The sequence below is a fragment of the Heloderma suspectum genome, chromosome 10 (assembly GCF_057233095.1).
Source record: "Heloderma suspectum isolate Gila_16-S chromosome 10, 16-S_ref, whole genome shotgun sequence".
Lineage (NCBI taxonomy): Eukaryota > Metazoa > Chordata > Lepidosauria > Squamata > Helodermatidae > Heloderma > Heloderma suspectum.
This window is the reverse complement of record NC_139467.1, coordinates 4,585,591-4,607,825: the sequence shown is the minus strand read 5'-3', so window position 1 is coordinate 4,607,825 and position 22,235 is coordinate 4,585,591. Positions and strand designations below refer to the sequence as shown.

The window sequence follows — 22,235 nt, the reverse complement described above, 5'->3', positions numbered from 1 at the left end:
CTGCCGGCCGCAGCCCCAGGCCCCGTCCCGCGCGGCCGGCGCGGGCCCCGTCGCGCGCTCGCGAGGCTGGGGCGCTTTGCCCCGGCGAGCGTCGCTTGGCGCGCGCTGCCCCTGAATCGCAGCTGCCCTTCGTCCGCCCGGCTCGGCGGGATCGCTCCGACCCGCGAGCCCGGCGCAGGCCGGGCGCGAAACCCGGGCACGTGTTCGGCGCAGATAGTCGTTTGCCGGCGGGTCGGAGTAAACACAGCCGGAGAGGAGCTCGGCTTGATATTCGGAGCGACCCCTTATTGTAGCCTTGCCGAAACTGGCGCCCTCCGGACGGTTTGGACTACAAGTCCCAGCATTCCTGGCCATCGGCGGTGCTGGCTGGGGCCGATGGGAGCTGAAGTCCAAAACAGCTGGAAGGCGGCGGGGAGGCCCGCCCTGGCCGCTGCGCGCGGGAGGGCGGGCCGGCTTTCACCCGCGCCGCGGCCCTTCCGCACGCGCATTCCAGGCGCCTGATTCAGAGCCGGAGGCGAGCAGCGGAGCCAGACCCAGAAGCAGCCTCTGCCCGAGGAGCAGGCGCGCTCCGCTTCCTCCAAGTAGCCGAGGAACCGGCAAGGCGGGTTTGGAAGGAGGTTCCCGCCACCGTGAATGGCGATGCGAACTTTTCCGAAAAGCCGTGGCGCAAGAAGAGCCCCCCCCCCCCGAATAAACTGAGCAGTCCTCGGGTTAGAGGAAGAAATGGGCTCTGATCCGAATCCGCTGAGGCGCAACCCTCTGCGTGTTTCGACAGGGGTGTCCTACAATCCTATGCATGTTTAGGCAGAAAAAAGCCCTCCAACTCCCAGCATGCCCTAGCCATCCATGCTGGGAGTTGTAGGGCGTTTTTTGTCTAAACTTGCGTAGGATTGCACCCTAAAGGGAAAATGTGTAATTGCTTCGGATTCTTAATGCCAGGCAGCAGCAGCACTTCCTTCCTCGCAAACCGCTCTGTTGTCGTTCAGTCGTGTCCGACTCTTCGTGACCCCATGGACCAGAGCACGCCAGGCCTTCCTGTCCTGCACTCTCTCCCGGAGCGTGCTCAAGTCCATATTCATTGCATCGGTGATGCTATCCAGCCATCTCATCCTCTGCCGTCCCCTTCTCCTTTTGCCTTCAGTCCTTCCCAGCATCAGGGTCTTTTCCAGGGAGTTTTCTGTTCGCATTAGGTGGCCAAAATATTTCAGCTTCAGTATCTGTCCTTCCAATGAGCACTCAGGGCTGATTTCCTTTAGGATGGACTGATTTGACCTCCTTGCAGTCCAGGGGACTCCCTATTTCCAGGGGATTCAGAAGTATAGTTTGGCAATAAGGGGGAGAGTTTATGTTCTGTTTTTACAATGCAATTTAAAAACAGAAGGAACAGCCTGCTGGATCCGGCCAAAATGGGTCCATCTTCTCATCTAGCTTTCCCCAACCGGGTGCATGCCAGATCTGTTGGACTACAATTCCCAGCATCTCCCAGTCAGCCAGGACTTGTAGTCCGACACATCTGGAGGGTTTGAGGTTGAGGGAGGCTGTAATCTAATCAGGGTGGGTAACGTGTGGCCCTCCAGATGTTGCCAGACTACAATTCCCATCATTCCTTCACCACTGGCTAGCATGGGCTGATGGGACTGGGAGTCCAGCAAGTTGCCCACTCTTGATAAGTCTTGCTTTCCACAATGGCCACCCCGGGAATAACTGTCCCGCGGCTGCACCCCCGCATCTGGCATTCCGAGGTAGCCTACCTCTGATCATGGAGGTTCGAGTTAACTATCAAGGTTCATAAAAGCCTTCGATGGGGGAATGCTCCTCCGATTACTTCCGACTGCTACGCAGCTGTTACAAGCAAAGAAGCCCCTCTCCCCCTCTAAGAAACGGGGGAGCCTGGGAGGGGGAGCCGTAGGTCAGCGTTTCAGGCTCCTCTCCTTTTGTAAAAAATCTCCTGGCGGTTGTATTCCGCACCAGCTTCTTCTTTTCTAGTAAAGCTTCGGTGTCTTTTTAGCAGCTGAAGCGGCAGGCAGGAATAAAACCGGTTCAGCTTCCACTCCCACCCCACCCCGGCATGGGGGGGGGCGAGGCAGGGAAACTTCCTTACCAAACTTCTGCCAAATTGGGTCGGGGTTAAAGGCAGCAGCCCTGCCAGGAACCCTCCCCACTCACCCCCGACGTGCCCCCTCTGTTTCGACAGGAGGCGGCTCTGCTTTGAAGCCGAAGTGGGGCGGGGAAGGAGAGCTGCGGCGCTAGGGCCCGGCGGGATCCCCCGGCCCGCTCCGCCGCAGTGACTCGCCCGGGCGTGGTGGATCCCGCAGTGGCTCCGCCGGAGATCCGCCCGCGGCAGAAGCGACCCCGGAGCGGCCTCCGCAGCGAGGTAAGGGGCGGCGGATCCAAGCAGGGAGGCTGGCTCGGCCCGAAGGCACCTTTTCCCTTGCGGTGGATCCCCTCCGTCTCCTGGAGATCCCACGGGAGGGATCCATTTCCCCCCTCTTCTTGGGCAGGGATCGGCTTCCTCCCCCTGGGCCTCCTCTGCTGCCCCGGCCGTAAATGCTAATATCTCCTGCCCCTGCCCGGTTAAAAAAAAACCCTGCATCTTGGGATCCGTTTCCCACACACTTCAGGCCTCTTGGATCGTTTCCCGTAGGCAGTTACTTGATCCCGCCACCATTACTGGCCGTGCTGTAATCCACTCCCCCCCCCCACGCCCGACTTCGCCCCTTCTTGGGAGATCTCTCGTTTTCCCGTTAAATGCTCATCTCTTTCCTTTTAGTGCCACTAAACTGCTCCAGCCCCACTGGATCCCTTGGAGATCCAGTGCCTTTCCCTCTTGCTTTGACGAGCTTTCCCTCATTTCTTCCTCCCTCCCTTCCTCCTTTCCTTTTCCCGGGGTCGTCTTCTTTTTAGAATCTTCTTTTGGATCGTCGGCGCGCTTTCTGGATCTCTCTTCAGGCTCTCGGTGCACATACGATCCTTCCGCACAGTCGATCTCTTTCCTGCTGCGCTCTCGAGAGACTTTCTGCTGCTCTCTGGAGCTGGTGATTTTCCGCAGGGGATTCCGCCCCCACACCTCCGTTTCTCCCGAACGGTCCCGGATCCCTTTGGGGAATCTGTTGCCCAGGACCCCGATCCCTGGTCATTTCTTGAGGATGTCTCTCCACCAATTTTGGGATTCTAGGGCCTGTTATGTGGTGGTCGTCATGCTTGCCCACAAGGGAAATGGTTGTGTGTGTGGGGGGGGAATCCAGTAGCAAGGAATCCATTGACCACGCTGGATTTAATATCTTGCAGCAGTTTTATACTTGGGTGGGGGTGCCCCTAGTTCCAGCAGGTAGTGAGAAGTGGGGGGTCTCCCTGTTGCTATGCATGGGGTCGCTCTCCATTGGGGGGGTCACTTGGAGGATCACCACACCGCCTGGATCCCAGTCTCAGTCTCCAGATCCCTGTCTCACTCTCAAGATTTGGGTGCCCATGCTAAAACAGACCGGCCATCTGGCACCCCTTTCTAGGAGTTGGTTCTTCCTTGCACAGGGAAACCTGGAGCGGCCTTCCCCGTTCTGTCAGCCTTCAGATGTGTTGGACCGCAACTCCCAGCATCCCCGGCCAGCTGTGCCCCAGATGTTGGGCCCCAACTCCCATTGGCGTGGCCAATTTCCACTTCGGCGGGAGTTGCACTCCTACAACATCTGGAAGGACACCAGTTCTCCACTCCCTGTCCTAAAACAGTTCTTAAGGTACGGTGGAGTCCTGTGCATATTTACTCAGAAGTCGGTGCGGCTGTGCTAGTGATGTTAATTCCCAGGTAGCCCCGCAGAGGGTGGCCGCACAATTAAAATGTAAAACAGTTTTAACAGTTACGGCATCCTGCAGGGAACCCTGGGAGTTGTAGTCTCATAAGGCAGGCTGGAAATCATAATGCCCCATCACGGGAGTACACGCCCCAGAGTTCCTTTTGCGGGGCCTGTGAGGGACGGCTAAGCCAGTTTCGCGTTGCCTTGTGGACAGGCCAGCCAGTTTCGTGGTACGGGCATTTCTGACGCTTCAAAGCAGTTCCTTCCTTCGGGGTCTTCCTGTCCCCCACCCTTAGGGATTCCGCCCTGAAGTGATAAGCGTGACGATGATGGCGTAAGGAAGGAAGCTGGGACTCCTGGGTTCTTTCTCTTTGCAGCCCTGGGGAGCGGAGAGGTCTTGCTTGGAGAAAAGTAGCTAGGAGGCTGGGGCTCTTTCCCCCCAGCTCTGTAGGCAGAGACTAGTGCTGCCTCTCCTGACCTGACATCCTCTGGATGTGTTAGACTACAACACTCATAATCACTGGGGATAATGGGAGTTGTAATCCAACACATCTGAACGACACCAGGTTAGGGAAAGCTCTAGCACAGGGGCAGGCAATTTGTGGCCCTCCGGATGTCGTTGGACTGCTGTTCCCATCAGCCCTATTCAGCAAAGCCGATGGTGGGGGTGATGGGAATTGGAGTCCAGCAACATCTGGAAGGCTACCTCTGCTCTAGCAGCTGGATCAGAGAGGGTAGATGCCAGGATTCCTAGGTTCTGTTCCTAGTTCTGGCTTGGAAATAAATACTGGTGATTAGAGCAGGAAAAGCAGATACTGCTGTTTCCATGTGTCCCTGTCTTTTTATTAATCCATGTGGGATTAGAGAATATTTCTAGCTGTTATATTTACAGCAGTGGCTGGGGAACCTGGGCGGGAGGGTGCTGTTGCACTCATGCCCTGCTTGTGGGTTCCCGGTCCACAGCTGGCTGGCCAGTGTGTGAACAGAACACTGGGCTAGGTGGCCCCTGGGTCTGATCCAGCAGGGCTTTTCTTACGTTCTTAGCGTCTCCGTGTGCTCTGTTACATGCCCCACTCCCGTTTTGACCTAGAAACACCGTAATTCAAGGGTAAGGTAATTAAGCCTGTCTTTCCCCCCACAAATAGTGACTTTATTTTTAGCCAGCTAAACCACCTGATCCCTTTCATAAGTGCTCTTCCACTGTGCGTGTGTGTTTTGAAGTAGGCTCAACGCAAAGTTTGTCCAGCCATTGTGTTAGTGCCAGAGAGAGTGATTCATTGTGACAGTTGGATGGTATCTGCATGCTGTGCTTGTCCTCTGAGGCTGGCCTTGAAACCAGTTGGGTCCCCATGTTGAGGGATCCAGCTTCAAAGGACCTCAGCTCCAAGCAAATCTCCAGAACGCTGGCATCTAAAAAGCTAATAACTGGCAGCGAGGCATTTTGGGGTATATTTATTTTTATTTTTGTGTTGGCCGCTTTTAATTTTCTGTCGGAAAGAAAAGCAGGATGGACCCTTTTAAAGCAACAAATAATAAATAAATAAATATTTGGAAGCAATCATTTTTTTTTTTTTTTTTAAAGATGTAGGGCTCTCTTTCCCCACTTTTACTGGATCCGCCGTCTGTGTTAAAATATTGCTACCTTCTGCCCACAATTGGACACACACACCATATCTCCCCCCCGCCCAGTGTTTAGCTGTCAATACAGTCAAAACAACAGTGTCCATTGTTTAACAAAGACAGGACAGAAGATAAAACCATGCAGCATTATCTGTTTCGGAAGTCCAAAAATATATTCCAATTTTTAAATATACTTTACAGTACAGTGCTATGGGTATGCTATGGGTCTACTCAAAAATAATCTCCTTTGAGTTCAGTGGGACTTATTCCCAGGTAAGTGGGTATAGGATTGCAGGCCTAATCCTATGAACTTTTTCCCTACCTCCCCAGAACCTCCATAAATGTGGTAGCTTGACTCTTGTATCTGTAGTGTTTCCCAGATTCAGTTTAACTATTCTCAGAACTGAGTCGTTCATGATCTTTCTGTTTTTTAGCAAGTTCCACCTTTGCCAGTTGTGAGCCGTCTCCTGATACGGCATTGATTGTTCCACAGGAAAAATAGAGTATAAATACTATTAACCTAAACTGAATCTTTTGGTGTACTACGTTCTTCATCTACCCCCTATGCATTTAATGTAGTTTTATTTATTTAAAACATTTCTGTCTCCAAAGGTCAAGGGGAATTGCAGCCTTTTTTAAAACTGTCAAGCTGAAGTTGCCATTTGTGTGAGATCTTTTCTTTTTTCCTTTCTCTTCCACAGACCATCTGCATTAAACCGCTTTCTTAGCGACTTCTGAAAATGTTCCTTGTCAAAAACTTCCTTGGAGGAGGAGGCGGCGGCGGCGGTGGGGGGAATATCAACATCGGCAATGTCATTGGGGGATTTTTAAGTGGGGGAGGGGGCGGGGGGCGGGGGGGCAGCGGAGGCGGCGGGGGAGCCATGGGAATCCTGGGAGGAGTCATCAGCGCCATCAGGTGAGCATGCGTCATTACTGTTGTAACAGGCTTGCAAATAACCACTTCCCTGCTTTTTCCTCTGCTCATGCGCATATGCAAACTTGCAGGGGTACGCATCTTACTTGATTTTATTTATTTAATAGATTTATGTGCCACTGAATGTATTTAAAAACATCTCTAAGCAGTCCACAAAATACATTACAATATACATTAAATATCTTAGGGCACAATCCTACGGCTGCTAGTCAGCAGCTAGACAGCCATAGGATTGGTCGGTTCCTGGAGAACCGCCCTCCACCCCCTCCCATGCCGCTTCATAGGTAGCGCAGATTGGCCCCGCACTTGGAAGAACAGCATGGAGCGGGGGAAATGAGGTGTTCCTGGGGGCGGGAAGTTCGGGAGTGCCAGTACAACACTTCGTGTGTGTTGTCCGGCCTCCCCACCCCATACTCCAAGGTCCCGCGGCTAGACAGCTGAAATCAGCTGTCTAGCCGCGAAAGCAGTGCGGCAGGAGCGCAGAGGAGATCTGCTCCTCACCGCTCTCCCTCCCTGCAGTGGATGGGCGGTCGCCTCCAAGTTCAGAGGCAGCCTCCCCCCGCCCCCAGGATTGCTCTCTTAGTGATGAACAAGCAGGTGAGGAATAGCTACTTCTAAAGCAGCAGGAGGAATAGTTTAAACAACCCTTCAAGATCAAAGTTACAGACTTTATTTTTAACATGCACACGCATTATAAAAGAGCTGGGAATGTTAAGAATTGTGGTAGACATCCGTCAAGGGTACCAGCTTGGGGAAAGTTGCTCTAGGTCAATGAAGCAACAAGGTGGTTCAAGAAAAGAATGGAGGTCTCTGATTTTGGAAACGTGGAAGAGGAGGCAGAATGGAATGAGGAATATGCTAGGAAAGAGTCAGAACTACTCTGACTCTTTGAGGAATATGCTAGGAAAGAGGAACTATCTTGGAGACCAAGCAAAGCCCAGATTAATCTTATTGCTGGGGGTGCCCAGACAAAAAGAAAGAGCCACTTGGTGCCCAAACTCAAAGGCAGGTAGAGGTTTCCAGACAAAGAGTACAAAGGACTCTTTGTCTGGATCTGAGGCTGGACTCAGGGAGGGGCAGAACAAAAGGAACAATAGTTTGTCTCTGGGAAGTAAAAGGAGCCCTCAGGGAGGTCCCTTGCTATGGGCTGGCTGTACAATGCAGGAGCCATGCTATGAATGCTAATTAGCTCCGGACGTGCAAAACAAAAGTGTCACAAGGGCTGCCAAGGTGGTATCTAAACGTGTTGACCTGTCTGGTGGGTGGGAATGCTTCAGGATTGGGTTGTATTTCCCACCAGAGTTCTGGATTGGCCAGTTTAACAGTACCCTTGTGAGTCAAGGGCCAAGCAGTGGTTTGGCAGTCAGGTAGCATTTGTATGTTTCCATAGTTCCTCGGGAACAGCTCTCCGTAATCAGTGGAAGAAGCAGAGATGCAATGACTCTGGCCTCTCTCCAGCCACCCAGGGCACTCTCCTCATCCCTGGCAACCTTTCACGCCCATTGCTCTGCTTTCTTTTCCAGAACAAAGTGGATTCTTCAACTAAGTTGTGAGAGTAGTGTCAACAAGAATACAAAGCTCAACTACACATGTGGAGCTCCTCTGTGACACTGGTTGCCTCTGGCGAGTGAGAATTGCCCACCAGGCAATCAGAAAAGGGAAGCTATTGTAAACTGGAAAAGAGTTGTTGGTTTTACTTCAGGCGATTGAAGTACACGACACATAGCTGATATAGTTGGTATGCAGAGGCAGGCATGGAAAAATGGTTGTCTAGTAACTTATTTGCAAGGGTGTGCATTTAAATTCCTGTGTTTCAGCATGCAAATCCTATATGTGCTTGGACAGTCCAGCTGTCTGGGTTGTTTCCAGCCCTAAAGATTGGGGCTTCCCTAGGTCAACAGGCAGCAGCTGTTTTCTCACTGCACGGCAAGGAAACGGCATGGTGTGGCTCGCTGAGACGGGAAAACGACGTGCAGCGATTCATTTGAGCCAGGATTCAGCCCCAGAACTAGTTTTCATTGCCAGGACCCAGCCCTATGAAAGAGGAAGTAATAAGCAAGGGGAGAGGGAGTCTGAGCATGTGCACGTTGCCCCCCCCCATAATTCTGAGCGCTCACATCCGCACACGTCTTGGATTAAGTTTCCGGGGCAGAAAGAATAACCTCTGGGTGGCTGAGCCCCCTAAACCTCTCTCTTCTTCTGAAACCAAGTATTGCTTAGGATTGGGTGGGAAACCTCTGAGAGTCAGTGGATGTGGCTTCAATGCCCAAGCCATTCTGTATCCTCCTGCCCCGATATATATTCTCCCCCCGCCTTTCCCCCCACCTTGCCACCCCAGCACCACCTGATTTGTCTTCTTCTCAGGGGAGGAAAATGAAGCAGCATGAATTATGCAAAGTCCCAACGTTTGCATCGCATCGCTGCTTCGATTTTGCATAATGTAGTCCTTGTCATGTGGAGCTGGGGGCGGGGTTGGGCCTCCTCTGGCTCACAACAGCCGCATGCCCCCGGTCCTGAACAGCCCTGGAAGTGAGAGAGAGGAGGGTGGGGGGAGGGTCTTCTCTGCTGGGTGGTTTTTTGTCTGCAGGCCCGCAGGCCCGGCCTGACCTTGTTCTGCCTCGCTTGCAGGGATGGGCTGGCAGCTCAGCATTACTGGAGCCCTCTGCTTTGCTTTTGTTTGCCGTCAAACTGGTTTGCTTGCTAGCACAGGGAAGCCCAGATCAACTGCAGAGGCAGGCAGATGTCCACCCACTGGCAGGCTCAAACTCCGGTCTTCTCTACTCAGGCTGTAATCCTAGGGTGTGGGCTCCATGGAATATCATTTGAGTAAACATGTATAGTAGCCTCCCCCAACCTGGTATCTTCTAGATGTGTTGGACTACAACTCCCATAAGCCCCCAGCTAGCCTCCCCCAACCTGGTTCCCTCCAGGTGTGTTGGACTACAACTCCCATTGTTCCCCAGCCTGTCCCGCATGGGACTTCATAGAACATGGAGGGCCTGGTTCAACGTGGATTTACCTTCTCATTTGATCCTCTTCTCAGCCCCTCTGTTTCTGCCCTAATGTCTCCTGCTTAGAAGCTGACAGCATCTTCTGTGCGATGACAACGGTGTTAGTGATTGCCTTGTTACAGTGAATGCTCTGGAGCACATGGATGCATGCGTGTTACTGACATGCAAGCCAAGCCTACATGTGATCTCTTGGCATTGCATTCTGGGCGTGGAGGAATGCCTGAGGGAGACTGAGACCGCAGACAATGGCCTTGAAAGCCATTATTTGTTTTGTTAGAGAAGAATTTGAATAGCACCTCAGGTGAATTAGAAATGTACATCCAAAAGACATTCACACGAAGGAGGTTAGGGGATAATAAGCCTTTAATAACCAGCGGTACAGCTAGATATATAGAAAATTGTGCATGTGTTCAAAAAGAAGAGGTGGAAGCGTGGTGCAGTGAGTGTTTTTAATGCAGGCATTGGACCTAAAGCAGCATCCAGCACTTAAGTAAAAACTAGTCCTTGCAGGAGGGAGTAAATGCCAGCCCAGAATACTGTGGAGAAAACTATGTGAGCGTGTGTGCCTTCCCAGTGAAGTATGCGTAAGGCTAATTTCGGAGAAGGGGGGAAGAAACGAGGGAGGAGCGATGTTTCAGGCTGGGAGGATTTGAATGGGGAAGAAACGGTTGTTGCGTTTGGGAGGGGAGGGCGATGGAGCAAATGGAGGGGTTAGGGGAGAAAGTAGACGGGGAGGCTTAAAAGGGCAACAGGGAGCTCCAAAGGATTTTGGCGTTGGCGATGGGGTGGAACGTTAGGACAAAGACAGAGAAAAAGAGCTAATGGACCGATGAGAAGGAAAAATAGGAGTTCGTGCAAATATTTACTTTTCCTTATCTCGTGATTTATGAGTGCTGGGAGCTCTGATGAGTTTCTTTGGAATCAAGAAAGGGAGAGAGAGAAGAAAGGGGAGAGGACCAGTTGCTCCCCTGAGCAGAGAATGAGAGCTCTTCCTATATTGAAAAACATCTTAACATCCAGAGACGGGGGCGGCGGCGGGGTCCTTTATCCCTCCTCTCAGGATTCTGTAATTAAAATACAACTAATTTCTCACTTCCGGATGACTCGTTGGGTTTGGGCGATTCATTTTAAAGGGTCAGTCAGAGAGAGAAGAAAATGGCTTTTCTTTCTCCTTCCTGATGTGAGGGGAGGGGAGGAAGTGTCGTCTTTGCATGGGCATCTGTGGCCATCACAGGGCCAGGTGAGAGATGGACAGGGGGATCTCGGTGAATGTCTTTAAAAAATGGGGGAGGGGCTCAGTGAGGTGACAAAGGACGTAGGCTTGAACCATCCCCATGCCGCACTTTATGGCAAGGTTGCCTTCTTCCCCACACCCCCAGTTCAGTTCTGATACAATATTTGGGTTTGGAAGCTTTAAAAGGTGTAAAGAAGTTAAGAGTGCAATTCTATGCATGTTTAGACAGAAATAAGTCCTACAACTCCCAGCTTTCCCCAGCCAGCCATGCTAGCTGGGGAATGCTGGGAGGTGTAGGACTCTTTCTGTCTAAACATGCACAGGATTGTGCCCTAAACCAAGTAAAACCTTCCATCTGGCTTAAAGAGGAAGGCTAAAAATTAGTGTCAAAACTTTACTGCTTCTGTGGCTGTCACAAGATCTGCAGTTTGCAAGCATTAACAGAGAGGAGTAAATCTGTGTGCCAGATGGGTGGCTAATCAATCAATCAATCAAACAAACAAAAGAAATTGGAAGACAATGGGCTCACCAGAACGGTGATTTGCAAAGAGTTGCATGTGCAGTTCCACTTGGGACTTGCAGGGCCTGAATTCTCCTCATAGAGGTTGTTCCTGTGCCTCTTTCAAGGCCAGAATGCATCCATTTTCCAGATGCAGGCTACCTCTTCCCCCAGTAGTAGAATTTAGTGCAGGGGTGCACAGCCTGATTTGTTGTGCACCCCTGATTTAGGGGTACATTGTAATAGCTTATTTCTAGTGTTCAAAACACTTTGTATACCTTATCGGAGTAAACCTTAATAACAACCCTGAAAGGTAGGGTTTTGCAGAAAGGTATTGCAGATATGGGAAATAGGGGTAGGAGCTGAAAGAACAGTGGCTTGCCTATGGCAATGTTGTGAGTTCATGGCTGGGGTGAGATTTGAATCAGGGACTTAGCCAATAAAGCATTAACTCCGGCATCCACTTCTCCTTAGCTGCCAAAACATTACTAGTTTTATATGCAGCTGAGGGGAGAAAGACAGAGGTTGCTTGTGTGTGTGTGTTCTCACTTATTCTTTTTTTCTGGCTAGCTGGATCATAACTGGAATTTTCCTAATATCCTTTATGCAAATAATCCCACTGCATAAGGCAGACTAGTTTCAAGTGACACATACAGGACTGAGCCATGGCTCAAAAGCTGTAGTTCTGAGCTTTCTGAAAATGCTGCTGCCACCTTTCTAAGTTTTTCTCTGTGGTGGTGAGGGCTAGAAACTTACTTCTGGAATATATATACTTTTTATGTGTGTGTGTTTTTTCCCCCTCTCCTCTTCCTTGCAGTTTTATATTAAGTCTCAGTTGTTTAGCAATCTGGGGTATTGTTTGTTCACATACCTTTTAAAAAGATTTTTCAATAAAATGAATACAGTGCTTCTCAGAATGCTAGATGGGTACCAGATTCTGGACTTTTGGGGTAGTATCCCGGAAGTGGAGAGCACAGATGTTAGACTAGGCCTGGGGAGGTTCAAATCCCCACCCAGCCATGAAGCTCACTTGTTGACCTTCAGTCAATCTCTCTCTTAGCCTAACCTACCTCATAGGGTTGTTGTGACAACAGCGCATCATCTGAAGGCACATGGAGCTGAAGTCTGGTTGGTGCCTGGATGGGAGACTGCCGGGTTCCCCTTGTAAGCTGCCTTGAGTCCCATGATAGAAGAACAGTAAGATATAATAAATATAGCCAATAAAAGGGTGTTGGACCTGTGTACATAGCTCTAAGCTCCTTAGAGGAAGGGTGGGATATGAGTGTAACATAAAGAACGTATTCCGCTGTGCGCCACATGCGAGTGAAAAAATGTACAAGTGTGGAATCGTCACATGAAACGGGCCACGATGAAATTTCATGCTCGTTCCTACGCAGAAATGCACCTCCCTAATCGTGTTTCTCCTTTCTCTCCCCATGCCTGCATTACAGTGAAGCAGCAGCTCAGTATAACCCAGATCCTCCGGTAAGTCCCTCATCTACTCTGGAGCAATGGATAGGATCTGCCTTTTCTCGCTCTGTGGCTTTCTGTGCTGCTTGCACTGGAGACAGGATACTGGACTGCTGGCTCAGAAAGTCCATCTTATGCAGTTTCTGAAACATCCTGGAGTTCCTTCTTTGAGGGCGGGGAAAGCCTCTGTTACGTTCATTACCTTCCCTCTCCTGTTTCCTTCCCAAGTGTAAAAGTTCCAATTTGCAGCCAATGTTCAAAAACTGCTTCTGGTTAAGCATGCAACAGCTAGGGTGTTAACCGGATGCTCTGAGCACATTTCTCTGGTCCTTAAAACTTTGCCCTGGTTTCCAGTGTGTCTAGGTCAGGGTTAGGCAACCTGATGTCTTCCAGATGTTTTTGGACTACAAATCCTATCATCCTTGACTATTGGCCCTGCTGACTGAGGCCCAAGCCATCTGGAGGGCTCCAGGTTGCCTAACCCTTGTCTAGTTATTCAACTATAGAGCCCTAAAGCAGGCTTCCCCAGCCTGGTGCCCTCCAGATGTGTTGGACTACAGCTCCCATCATTCCCAGCCAGCATGGCTGTTGTAGTCCCCAACACATCTGGAGGGCACCAGGCTGGGGAAAGCTGCCTGAAATGGCTATGGCCCAGCGTGTCTGAAGTTTTGCCTTCTCCCATGTCAACCTGCCCTTCGCCTATGGTCATCAGTGGGGTTCTTTCTTCGGCTGCCTGCACCATCAGAGGTGAAGTGGGTGGTGACTGAGTAGACGTGCTTTACTACTGCATGGGTATGCATAGGATTGTACTCCTGGGGCCCCCTAGGGCGCAATCCTATGGCTGCTAGACAGTGGCTAGATGGCCATAGGATCGGTCAGTTCCTGAGAACCGCCTCCCCACTCCCTCCCCCACCGCCTTGTAGGTGGCGTGGATCGTCCCCACGCTCAGAAGAGCAGCGGGGGAAAGGGGGTATTCCTGGGTGTGGGGCAGGGAGTTCGGAAGTGCCGGTACGACACTTCCTATGTGCCATCCGGCCTCCCCACCCCACGCTCCGAGGTCCTGCAGCTAGACGGCCGAAATTGGCTGTCTAGCCGTGAATATAGGGCGGCTGGAGCGCGGAGGAGATGATCCCCTCTGCGCTCCTCCCGCCATGCATTGGATAGGCGGCCGCCTCCGAGTTTGGAGGCGGCCATCTGTCTACATAGGATTGCTCCCTTAAAGACTCACAGCGTCATTGCGGCAAAGCTTAACTGCTTCTTTTTATGTTTAAATCCGCCTGTGTTGGCCGCCTCAGTTACGCTGGGTAGAAAAGCGGGAGGGCGAAACATGTTTCAAATAATGCATGAGTGCGCAAGGCCACGTCAAGTGCCATTTGCGCAAGCGTTGCTGGCAGCTGCTGTGGGTGTGTCGTCCCGAGCGGTGGGCTGGCTGCTCACGCCCCATTCTTCTTTTTTCCTTTTTACGCTTTGTGTCCTGCCATTCCCCGCCTCGCCCAGCCCCCTCGCACCCACTTCTCCAACATCGAAGCCAATGAGAGCGAAGAGGTGCGGCAGTTCCGGAGGCTCTTCACACAGCTGGCGGGAGACGTGAGTGACTTTTTACCTCTGCCTAGTGGCCCTTCCCTTAAATATTGAGGACTAGCCTCACAGGGCTGTGAAATGAGAGCTTTGGCTGACGGGAGGAGAAGCGGCAGAGTTGCTGAGCCACGTACAGAAGTGGCAGCGCCTCGTCCATTCCTCTCTGCTCTTCCGTGGGAGCATGTCCAACGTGGGACATACGTCCAAGGAAAGAGGCATAGGGTTGGGCTGTGTTTTAATAGTAGCAGGAGGGTCTGAGCTTTCCCTGGCATCAAGAGTTTTGGACCTCTTCCAGCCTGAGCATCAAATCCAGTTTCAGAGGGGACACATACCAGTGGTGGGTAAGGCAAAAGGGGCGGGGCCAAAAATGCTGAAATGCCAACGCACTGCACCCCAGAGCAATTCCTGCCAGTAACTAAGCATCAGGAGAGGCATTTCAACCATTTTGCATGGGGGGAAATGTTGCAAAAACTGGGAAACTCCCAAATGATTGGTGGTCAGGGGGAAAGGCATGAAGCCAGGGGAAGGGAACATGTCCGTCTGGGGAGCCCTGGACAGCTGGATTGGGATGGGGGGGATTTGGCTCGTGAGCCTGAAGTTCTGCCCCTCCACCCCACCTTTCATGATGCAACCTACATTTGTTTTTGTAGGATATGGAAGTGAGCGCCACGGAGCTGATGAACATCCTCAACAAAGTGGTGACCAGACGTGAGTGGAGGATGTCTTTCCTTTGGGGTCTGTGTGGGGTGGAGGGGTGTGCCAGTCCCCGCTTCCCATGCTAGCTGAGAAGGATGGGACTTGCAGTTCAGCACATCTGGAGGGCACCAGGTTGGAGAAGGGTGGCATGTGGCCGTGAAAATCAATATAAATAAAGTGGCATAAGGAGCCTCTGTCTTCTCTTTCCTTCAGTGGAGGCGGGTGGCTCCGGTGTCACTGGGGTGGTGAATCTGTTCCGGGTTTCAGTCAGAACCGGCCAGAACTCAAATGGAGGTATCTAAGGTGCAAAGCAAGGAGCACCTTAAATAGCCCCTTTAGAGTTCTGACTGAAACCCAGAGCCGATTCACCGCCCCAGTGACATCACAGCCACCAGCCTTCATTGCCTTTCTTTCACAGATCAAAGCTGTTGTTAAAAATGTATTCGAACTTGGTGCCCTCCAGATGGGTGGGACTACAACTCCCATCATTCCAGCCAGCATGGCCCATGGGGAAAGATGATTTAAGGCTCAATCCTATGCATGTTGAGACAGAAAAAAGTCCTACGACTCTCAGCATTTCCCAGCATGGCTGGCTGGGAAATGTTGGGAGCTGTAGGACTTTTTTCTGCCTCAACATGCATACAATTGTGTCCTTAAGCATCGAAGCAGAGCCTATCAAAATGAAAGCATTCTTTCTCCCCTTCCAATTATAAATCATTTCCTCTCTAATGGCACTTCTGTCTCCTAGTCCTGACACAGTCCCAACCATTCTTGGCTTCTTTTTAGATCCGGACTTGAAGACTGATGGATTTGGGATTGACACCTGCCGCAGCATGGTGGCCGTCATGGACGTATCCTCCTTCCGGCTGGAGCCCTGGGGCTGGGTGTGGTTAAATGCACTCCTGTTTGTTCACAGTTTGTTTGTGGAGGGAGGGCACGTCAGGTGCGGTGTGATGGTGCCTGTGGATTTAGAAGCATCGGACTTCCTTGTCTTTCCTACCCAGGAAGCCTCTCTGCATTTACTCGGGCCAAAACCGGCCCTCAGGGATTCCCCAGAAGGCCGCCCCCTCTTTCTGACAAACACCCATTGTTCAGTGCTTTGTTGGCTTTTATGCAGTATATTTCCTTGCATTCTACAAGGTTGACAATGCCTCTTTAAAACTTGCTTACTGGCAGTAAGAGCTTTAAGCTACAATATGCTGGCATTTTTGGCCCTGCCCCTTTTGCCTTTGGCCACGCCCACCACTGAAATGCGGCCCCCGAGAACTTCTTCCCTCGGGCTGCAAGAGGTTCAACACCCCTGTGCTAGGGTAATAACACAAGGATGCTGTTAAGTCTGGCAACAGAAGAGTTTCCCCGATTTCTTCCCTGCCCTCGGCCCTATGAGGCAGGGGTGCCTGAGCTGCATCTGGCTCACCCCACTGGCTCACAATGACTTCTGCCCTCCACCTGGGGGCTTTCTGCTTCTGGAGCTCTGGCCTTAGCTGGGGACCTTGTAGCTGGCTGCTTGCAGCTTTTAACTCTATGGGTCCACTGTCCATTTCTGGAAGCCTCTTGCCCTGCTTCAGAAAAGGGGTAGGGGGTGCACGTGGGGCTGAGAGGCGGCGCTCTCCCTTTCTTTTTCCCTTGACCACCCCTTCTGCAGAGCGACACGACTGGGAAGCTGGGCTTTGAGGAGTTCAAGTATCTCTGGAACAATATCAAGAAGTGGCAGGTAACCAAGCCACCACCTGGCTCTCGCGTTGGGCTCCCCTTGTGGGGGTGGGGGTGGGGGGGACGGAGCTGGGCTGGCTTTGTGTTGAGAGGGGTCAAGAGCGGCCTTGGGCGAGGCTGGTCTGCTCTGAGCTGTGGGAGGTCCCTTTCCTGTGGGAAGCTTTTAAAGTGTATTTTATTGCTGTAAGCCGCCTTGGGAGGGCTTCCGCCCTGAAAGGCGGCCAAGAAACGTACTAAATAAATTAATTAAATAAATAAGCTCACATGCAACCGCCTTGCCCTCCTCCTTTCTCCTTTCTCACTATCAGTGTATCTACAAACAGTACGACTCGGACCGGTCTGGGACCATTGGCAGCAGCGAACTCCCAGGAGCCTTTGAGGCGGCAGGTAAGGGGCAAGGCGGGAGGGAAGACAAGGGCAGGGCTCGGAGGGAAAACGGCGCTCTCGCAGCCCCGCTGTGGGGAAGACTGATTTGGAAAGACGCCGGTGCTTCCGCAAACAGATCCGCTTGGAGCCAGGCCAGAAGGGTCTGCGTCACCCCTCCCACCCCTTTCTTTCCCTTCGTCCCGTTCTCTCTCTACCCATTTTCTTTCTTTCTTCTCCATTTTCACTCTCCAGATGTCTCCCTCCTCCCCTATGCAGCAATTTGTTTTTTTTTTAAAGCCTCCACTTGTTTCTGTGTGGGGCGATGGGGGGGGGGTCACAGCACATGGGGAGGGAGTTTTAGCCTTTCCCTTGCCAGAAGTGACTCCCCCTGAAAATGCCCCCTGCAGAAATTAGGCTTTTAACAAAGTCTAATTGCTGTGCTGTGGGTGGGGTTGGGGGGTGGCAGAGGAGAGGCTGTGGGTCAGACGGTTCGCCCTGCAGGGGATGTCCTGCCCAATGGGCAGAAATCCCCCACCCTGGCCTATGGGATTGACAGCCGGGGTGCATAGTTGTGAGTAAGATTGGAGAGAACGTAGCACTTGTGTGGCCAGCTGGAGCACCCCCCACCCCATGATGCCTGATCTTTAGTGAGGGGTGAGGCTGGCATGGTGGGGGGGTCCGATTGGGAAGGGGTGCCTGACGTTTGCAGGGCTGCCGAGGTGTTTTTAAACGGGGGGGGGGGCGTCTTGTGAGCGTCGCCTTCCTTCCCACCCCGCTCCGTCGGTGTCCTTGCCAGGCTTCAAGCTCAACGAGCAGCTGTACAGCATGATGGTGCGCAGATATTCAGACGAGAGCGGGAACATGGACTTTGACAACTTCATCAGCTGCCTGGTGCGCCTGGACGCCATGTTTCGTAAGTAGCAGCAGCAGGAACGCCGCGAATGGGTCCCTGCTTGGGAATCCGTTGTCCTGAAGACCTGCTTTGAGCAGGGAGGGAGTGGATGTGGGCAGTGGAGGCTGGTGGCTCCGCGGTCAGTGCGGTGGGGAATCCGCTCCAGTTTCAGCCAGAACTCCAAAGGAGAGCTCCCTCAGAGTTCTGACTGAAACCTGGAGCAGATTCAGCGCCCCACTGACCTCAGAGGCACCAGCCTCCACTGGATGTGGCCAGTGCCTTGACCCCCGACTCCTGCGTGCCCTGCCTTGAACGTCCTGTTGCCAAAGATTTCATTTTCTCTACACTGCTTTTGAGTCTAATTCCGTAACGGGGAGCCAGATTTTGCTCCGGTGTCTTGAGTTGCTGGCCCCCGCGAGAGGTCATCTCCTTTTTGGTCTTGAGGGACTCTCCGTGGAGGCCTTTCTCCACCGGCTTATTTTGGCTCCAGCCAAACTTCTGAGAATGCGGAATCGACCACCAGGTTTCGGGTCAGCCTGTGAAGCACAGCCTCGATCTGTTAACGTCCCTTCTGCTTTCAGGTGCCTTCAAATCTCTGGACAGAGATGGCAGCGGACAGATCCGCGTGACTTTGAAGGAGGTGAGAGAGAAGCCCACTATTTGTTCACTTCAGGCCTGAAAGGAGGAGGGCAGCGCAGCAAGAATCCAGCACTTGGGGGCGGGGAGGGGTCAGGAAGGATTTCCACAGGATGGGGCTTCAGGAAACTATAAGAACTGTGCCAGAAAGAAGAAAAGAGCACATATGTGCACATTTTACATCATTTAGATAAGAACATCAGCAGAGCCCTGATTCTGGATCAGACCAAGGGTCCATCTAGTCCAGCATTCTGGTCACACAATGGCCAACCAGATGCTCACGGGAAACCCACAAGCAGGACATGAGTGCAACAGCACCCTCCTGCCCATGTTCCCCAGCAACTGGTGCACATAGGCTCACTGCTTCTGACACTGGAGGTAGCACAGAGCCATCAGGAGTAGTAGCCACTGACAGCCTTCTCCTCCAGGAATTTGTCTAACCCCCTTTTAAAGCCCTCCAAGTTGGTGGCCCTCACTACATCTTGTGGTGGGGAATTCCATCATTATCTACACGCTGTGTGAAGACATCCCTCCTTTGATCTGTTCTGAATCTCCCACCAATAAGCCTCGTAGGAGGACCCCATTGGGTCCTAGTATTATGAGAGAGGGAGAAAAATGTCTTGCTCTCCGCTTTCTCCACACCAGGCACCATTTTGTGCACCTCCGTCACATCCCCCCGACTTGCCTTTTTTCCAAGCTAAACAAGCCCCGCTGTGGCCACCTTCCCTTGCTGGCGCATTTTGACCCGCAGGATGCTCTTCGCACATTGGCTTGCCTGCTGGAGAGCACTGGCACGTTTGCCAAGCATCCCCAGAAGGGTGTTGAGGATTAGGAGGGGCCGTAGCGCCATGGTAGAGCCCCTGCTTTGTATGCAGAAGTTTGCTGGTTCGGTCCCCGGCACTTCCAGGTAGGGCCAAGAAGGAATCCTATTTGAAACCTCAGTGAGCCGCCGCCAGTCAGTGTCGACAATACTGGGTAGATGGACCCATCGTCTGACTGAGTATGAGGCATCTTCAGGTGCTCCTATGATTCTAGGTGACACACTCAGTTCACGTGGGGCGCGTGCCAGGTCAGTTGGGCTGTGCCATCACCCTGTGTGAACTGAGTGTGGAACGAGCCCGATGCTCCCTTGCGGCTGTGCATGGCAGAGAGGACTGGTTAGTGGATGGGCGATGTTTCCTTCAGGGAAGTGTGTTTGCCATTATTGATCTCCCTATTGAGGTTCGCCGGGTCCCTGGAGCGCAGTGTTTGTCAAAGCCACTGGTCTAAGTGGATTGCAGAATTCAGCTCCTCTTGGGGCAGAATTTTGAACTGTGGCTGGGGGCGGGGGCCAGCCTGAAGGTCCAGGAGAAACGTTGGTAAATTGGGGTTTGGGGGAGAATTTGTCCGAGATGGGGCATCTCTGCAAAAGTTACTGTGTTTGGTGGGCCAAGTGAGGACTTCGACCCCTTGTCAGTTTGCTAGAACAGGACCCAAAGTGTGGGTCAGGAAAGGCTTGGAACAGCACAGAGGTGGTCGTGGGAGGAATGGGGCAGACTGCGGGAGCAGCAGACAAGCTTGCCTGACATAGAGGAAGATGCGAATGGGGAAAGCAGCTTGGAGAGGAATTTAAAAATGAGGACTAGAAGCTTGAGGAGCATTTGGAGAGTGACATTTATCTTCCTGTTGCAGTGGTTGCAGCTCACCATGTACTCTTAAGGACCAGCCTTCCAATGAGACCATGCCTCCCTCCAACATCACCGAGCCTGTTCTGGAATGTTTTAAAGTTCTGTGCTACATTTGGTTTGCAGCCCTCCTTTTGATTGGGGACGGCTGGAGGAATCCCGCTATCCCCCTCCCCTTTTTTTGGCTTTGTCTTCTGACCCTTTTTCTAAAGCAAAAAAGAACCCTTTTACTATTATTTTGTGTTGCATTTTTAATTGCCATTCGAAAATTAACTGCTGGTATTTAGTTTAACCACTCTGATTCGTTTACTAACACCGCCTTTATCTAGGCGCAGATGGGTGTCTTGTTAAAGAGGCTTCCAGCTTGGTGTTTGCTTTCTTTTCCCAGCTGGCTCGGTTTCTAACAATACCATGCAGAATCTCTGATTTTTGCAAGCTTTACCGTGGAACAATTATCTATGTTTCGGATGAAGAGCTGCTTATGGAACTCCCTCGAAATGAAACCCCGGCGAAGTCTCATCACCTTGTTCACTTTGGGGACCCGTGTGGGAGGGTTGCGAGATCGTGATTGGTGTTCCATATGCTCATGCTCTCTTCTGTGAGAACAGCGCACTGCGACTCGTGTTCACCGCCACTAATCACTGACAGTCCACACTTACTGGGAAGATGGCTGTTGGCCGCCATTTTAACTTCTCATTTTACAGGCAGATAGGCCACAGCCGTTGAGATGGGAATAAGAATCGATTGTTGTGATAGCAGCAGCACATACACTCCATAAAATGGGGGAGAAATGCCCCCCATTTTAAGAACTGGGGAACAGAGTCCTTTTATCACTGCATGGATGTTAACTTAAAAAGCAATAGATTAAGGACTGGGAAAGTCCACCAGAAGCTATTTAAATAATGCTTGTTATAGAGGCTGTACTTTCTGTTCTTAAGATCCAAAGACAACTGGTATAGTCCTGCCCAAGAGCAACTGTGTGAAGTATGCTTTCTATAACAACAGCCAAAGCCAATAAACCAAAATATTAGCTCTTTGGCACTTAAAAATATCCCCGTATTGCAAATTGTATGAACGCTCATGGGCGATGCAGACACCCGAAGCGCCATATCCGCATTGCATGCGATTTCTGTGCATGCATTTTGAAGGAATGAAGTGCAGCAAGACAGCTAGTTCTGCATACTGTGCCTTGAATGATAAAGTTTGGCAACAGGCTTCCCTAAAAATGTGGCTCTGTTGCCCTCTATGGGCCACACGAAGTATTGTTGCTGAACTTCCCCCATTTTGATCTTCAGCTCCTTAGCAGAGGTTGGACTCTGAAGTTCAGAAATTGTGGGTTCAAGGCTCATAGTTGGTGCCTTCCCATTTTTAATGGGTTAGAAAGGAAAACAGGGGAAAAAAACTATAGGGGGAGGGGAAATTATATTTCAGTAGTTGCTTCTAAATACCTGTGATGAATTTCAAAATGTGGACAGCTGAAATTGAATTATTTTGAATCCAGGGTTTTCAAACACAACTTTTGGAATTGATTGTTCTAATAAAATATTTTTATGCCTGCCCTCCAGAAAACTGACATAAGATCTGATACTCTACCTTCAAAATGGGTCATTGTGGGGAGAGTTTATTCTTAAACAGTGTAATTAGGTTGATTTGGGATTTTCTAATCCTAGTGAAAATATCACACTGGCCCAGTGAAACCCGGTTGATTAATCTTGGTTAAAGGCCAGTCCAGCCTGATAAAGAGAATGTATACTTTTTGGTGGGGGAGGGGGGAATTAAATACAAGATGGGAGGGTTGTTTCTCTTTTGGATCATGGAGGGATCCTTCCAACTTTCCTGCCAGTGCTTCCAGTGTTGGGATTTGTCTCGAAATGTGCCAGCTGTCTGTGTCTCTCTGACACCTTTGTTTTCTAAAAGCTCACTAGCAACAAGAATAAAAGTTGCATAACACGAATCATCCCATGCTTGCGCCTTCTGTCTTGCTGTCCCATGGGCTCTGTGCCTGCTCTGGAGGAAGGTGGATTCATTCTGTGCTTAATGTTTGACTGTGTTTGTTGTTGTTGTTCAGTCATTAAGTCGTGTCCGACTCTTCGTGACCCCATGGACCATAGCACGCCAGGCCTTCCTATCCTCC

The 22,235-nt window shown here is 51.3% G+C and overlaps 1 protein-coding gene across 1 annotated transcript; it reads left to right on the top strand.

Annotated features, from left to right (window-relative positions):
* Positions 1-2,286: 2,286 nt before the first annotated feature.
* CAPNS1 (calpain small subunit 1) lies at positions 2,287-21,670 on the top strand. Its single transcript, XM_084814710.1, has 11 exons — positions 2,287-2,374; positions 6,110-6,324; positions 12,538-12,571; positions 14,054-14,143; positions 14,785-14,842; positions 15,617-15,681; positions 16,476-16,544; positions 16,852-16,930; positions 17,706-17,822; positions 18,383-18,441; positions 20,109-21,670. Exons 2-11 carry the CDS (start codon positions 6,149-6,151, stop codon positions 20,133-20,135), a joined length of 774 nt encoding a protein of 257 aa, XP_084670836.1. The 5' UTR covers positions 2,287-2,374; positions 6,110-6,148; the 3' UTR covers positions 20,136-21,670.
* The last annotated feature ends 565 nt before the right edge of the window (positions 21,671-22,235 follow it).

Excerpts from the sequence above, each read along its gene's own strand:
- CAPNS1 (XM_084814710.1), top strand. The coding sequence starts at position 6,149 with ATGTTCCTTGTCAAAAACTTCCTTGGAGGAGGAGGCGGCGGCGGCGGT. Across the intron at positions 6,325-12,537 it reads GGAGTCATCAGCGCCATCAG|TGAAGCAGCAGCTCAGTATA; the intron begins GTGAGCATGCGT and ends CCTGCATTACAG. Across the intron at positions 18,442-20,108 it reads TCCGCGTGACTTTGAAGGAG|TGGTTGCAGCTCACCATGTA; the intron begins GTGAGAGAGAAG and ends TTCCTGTTGCAG.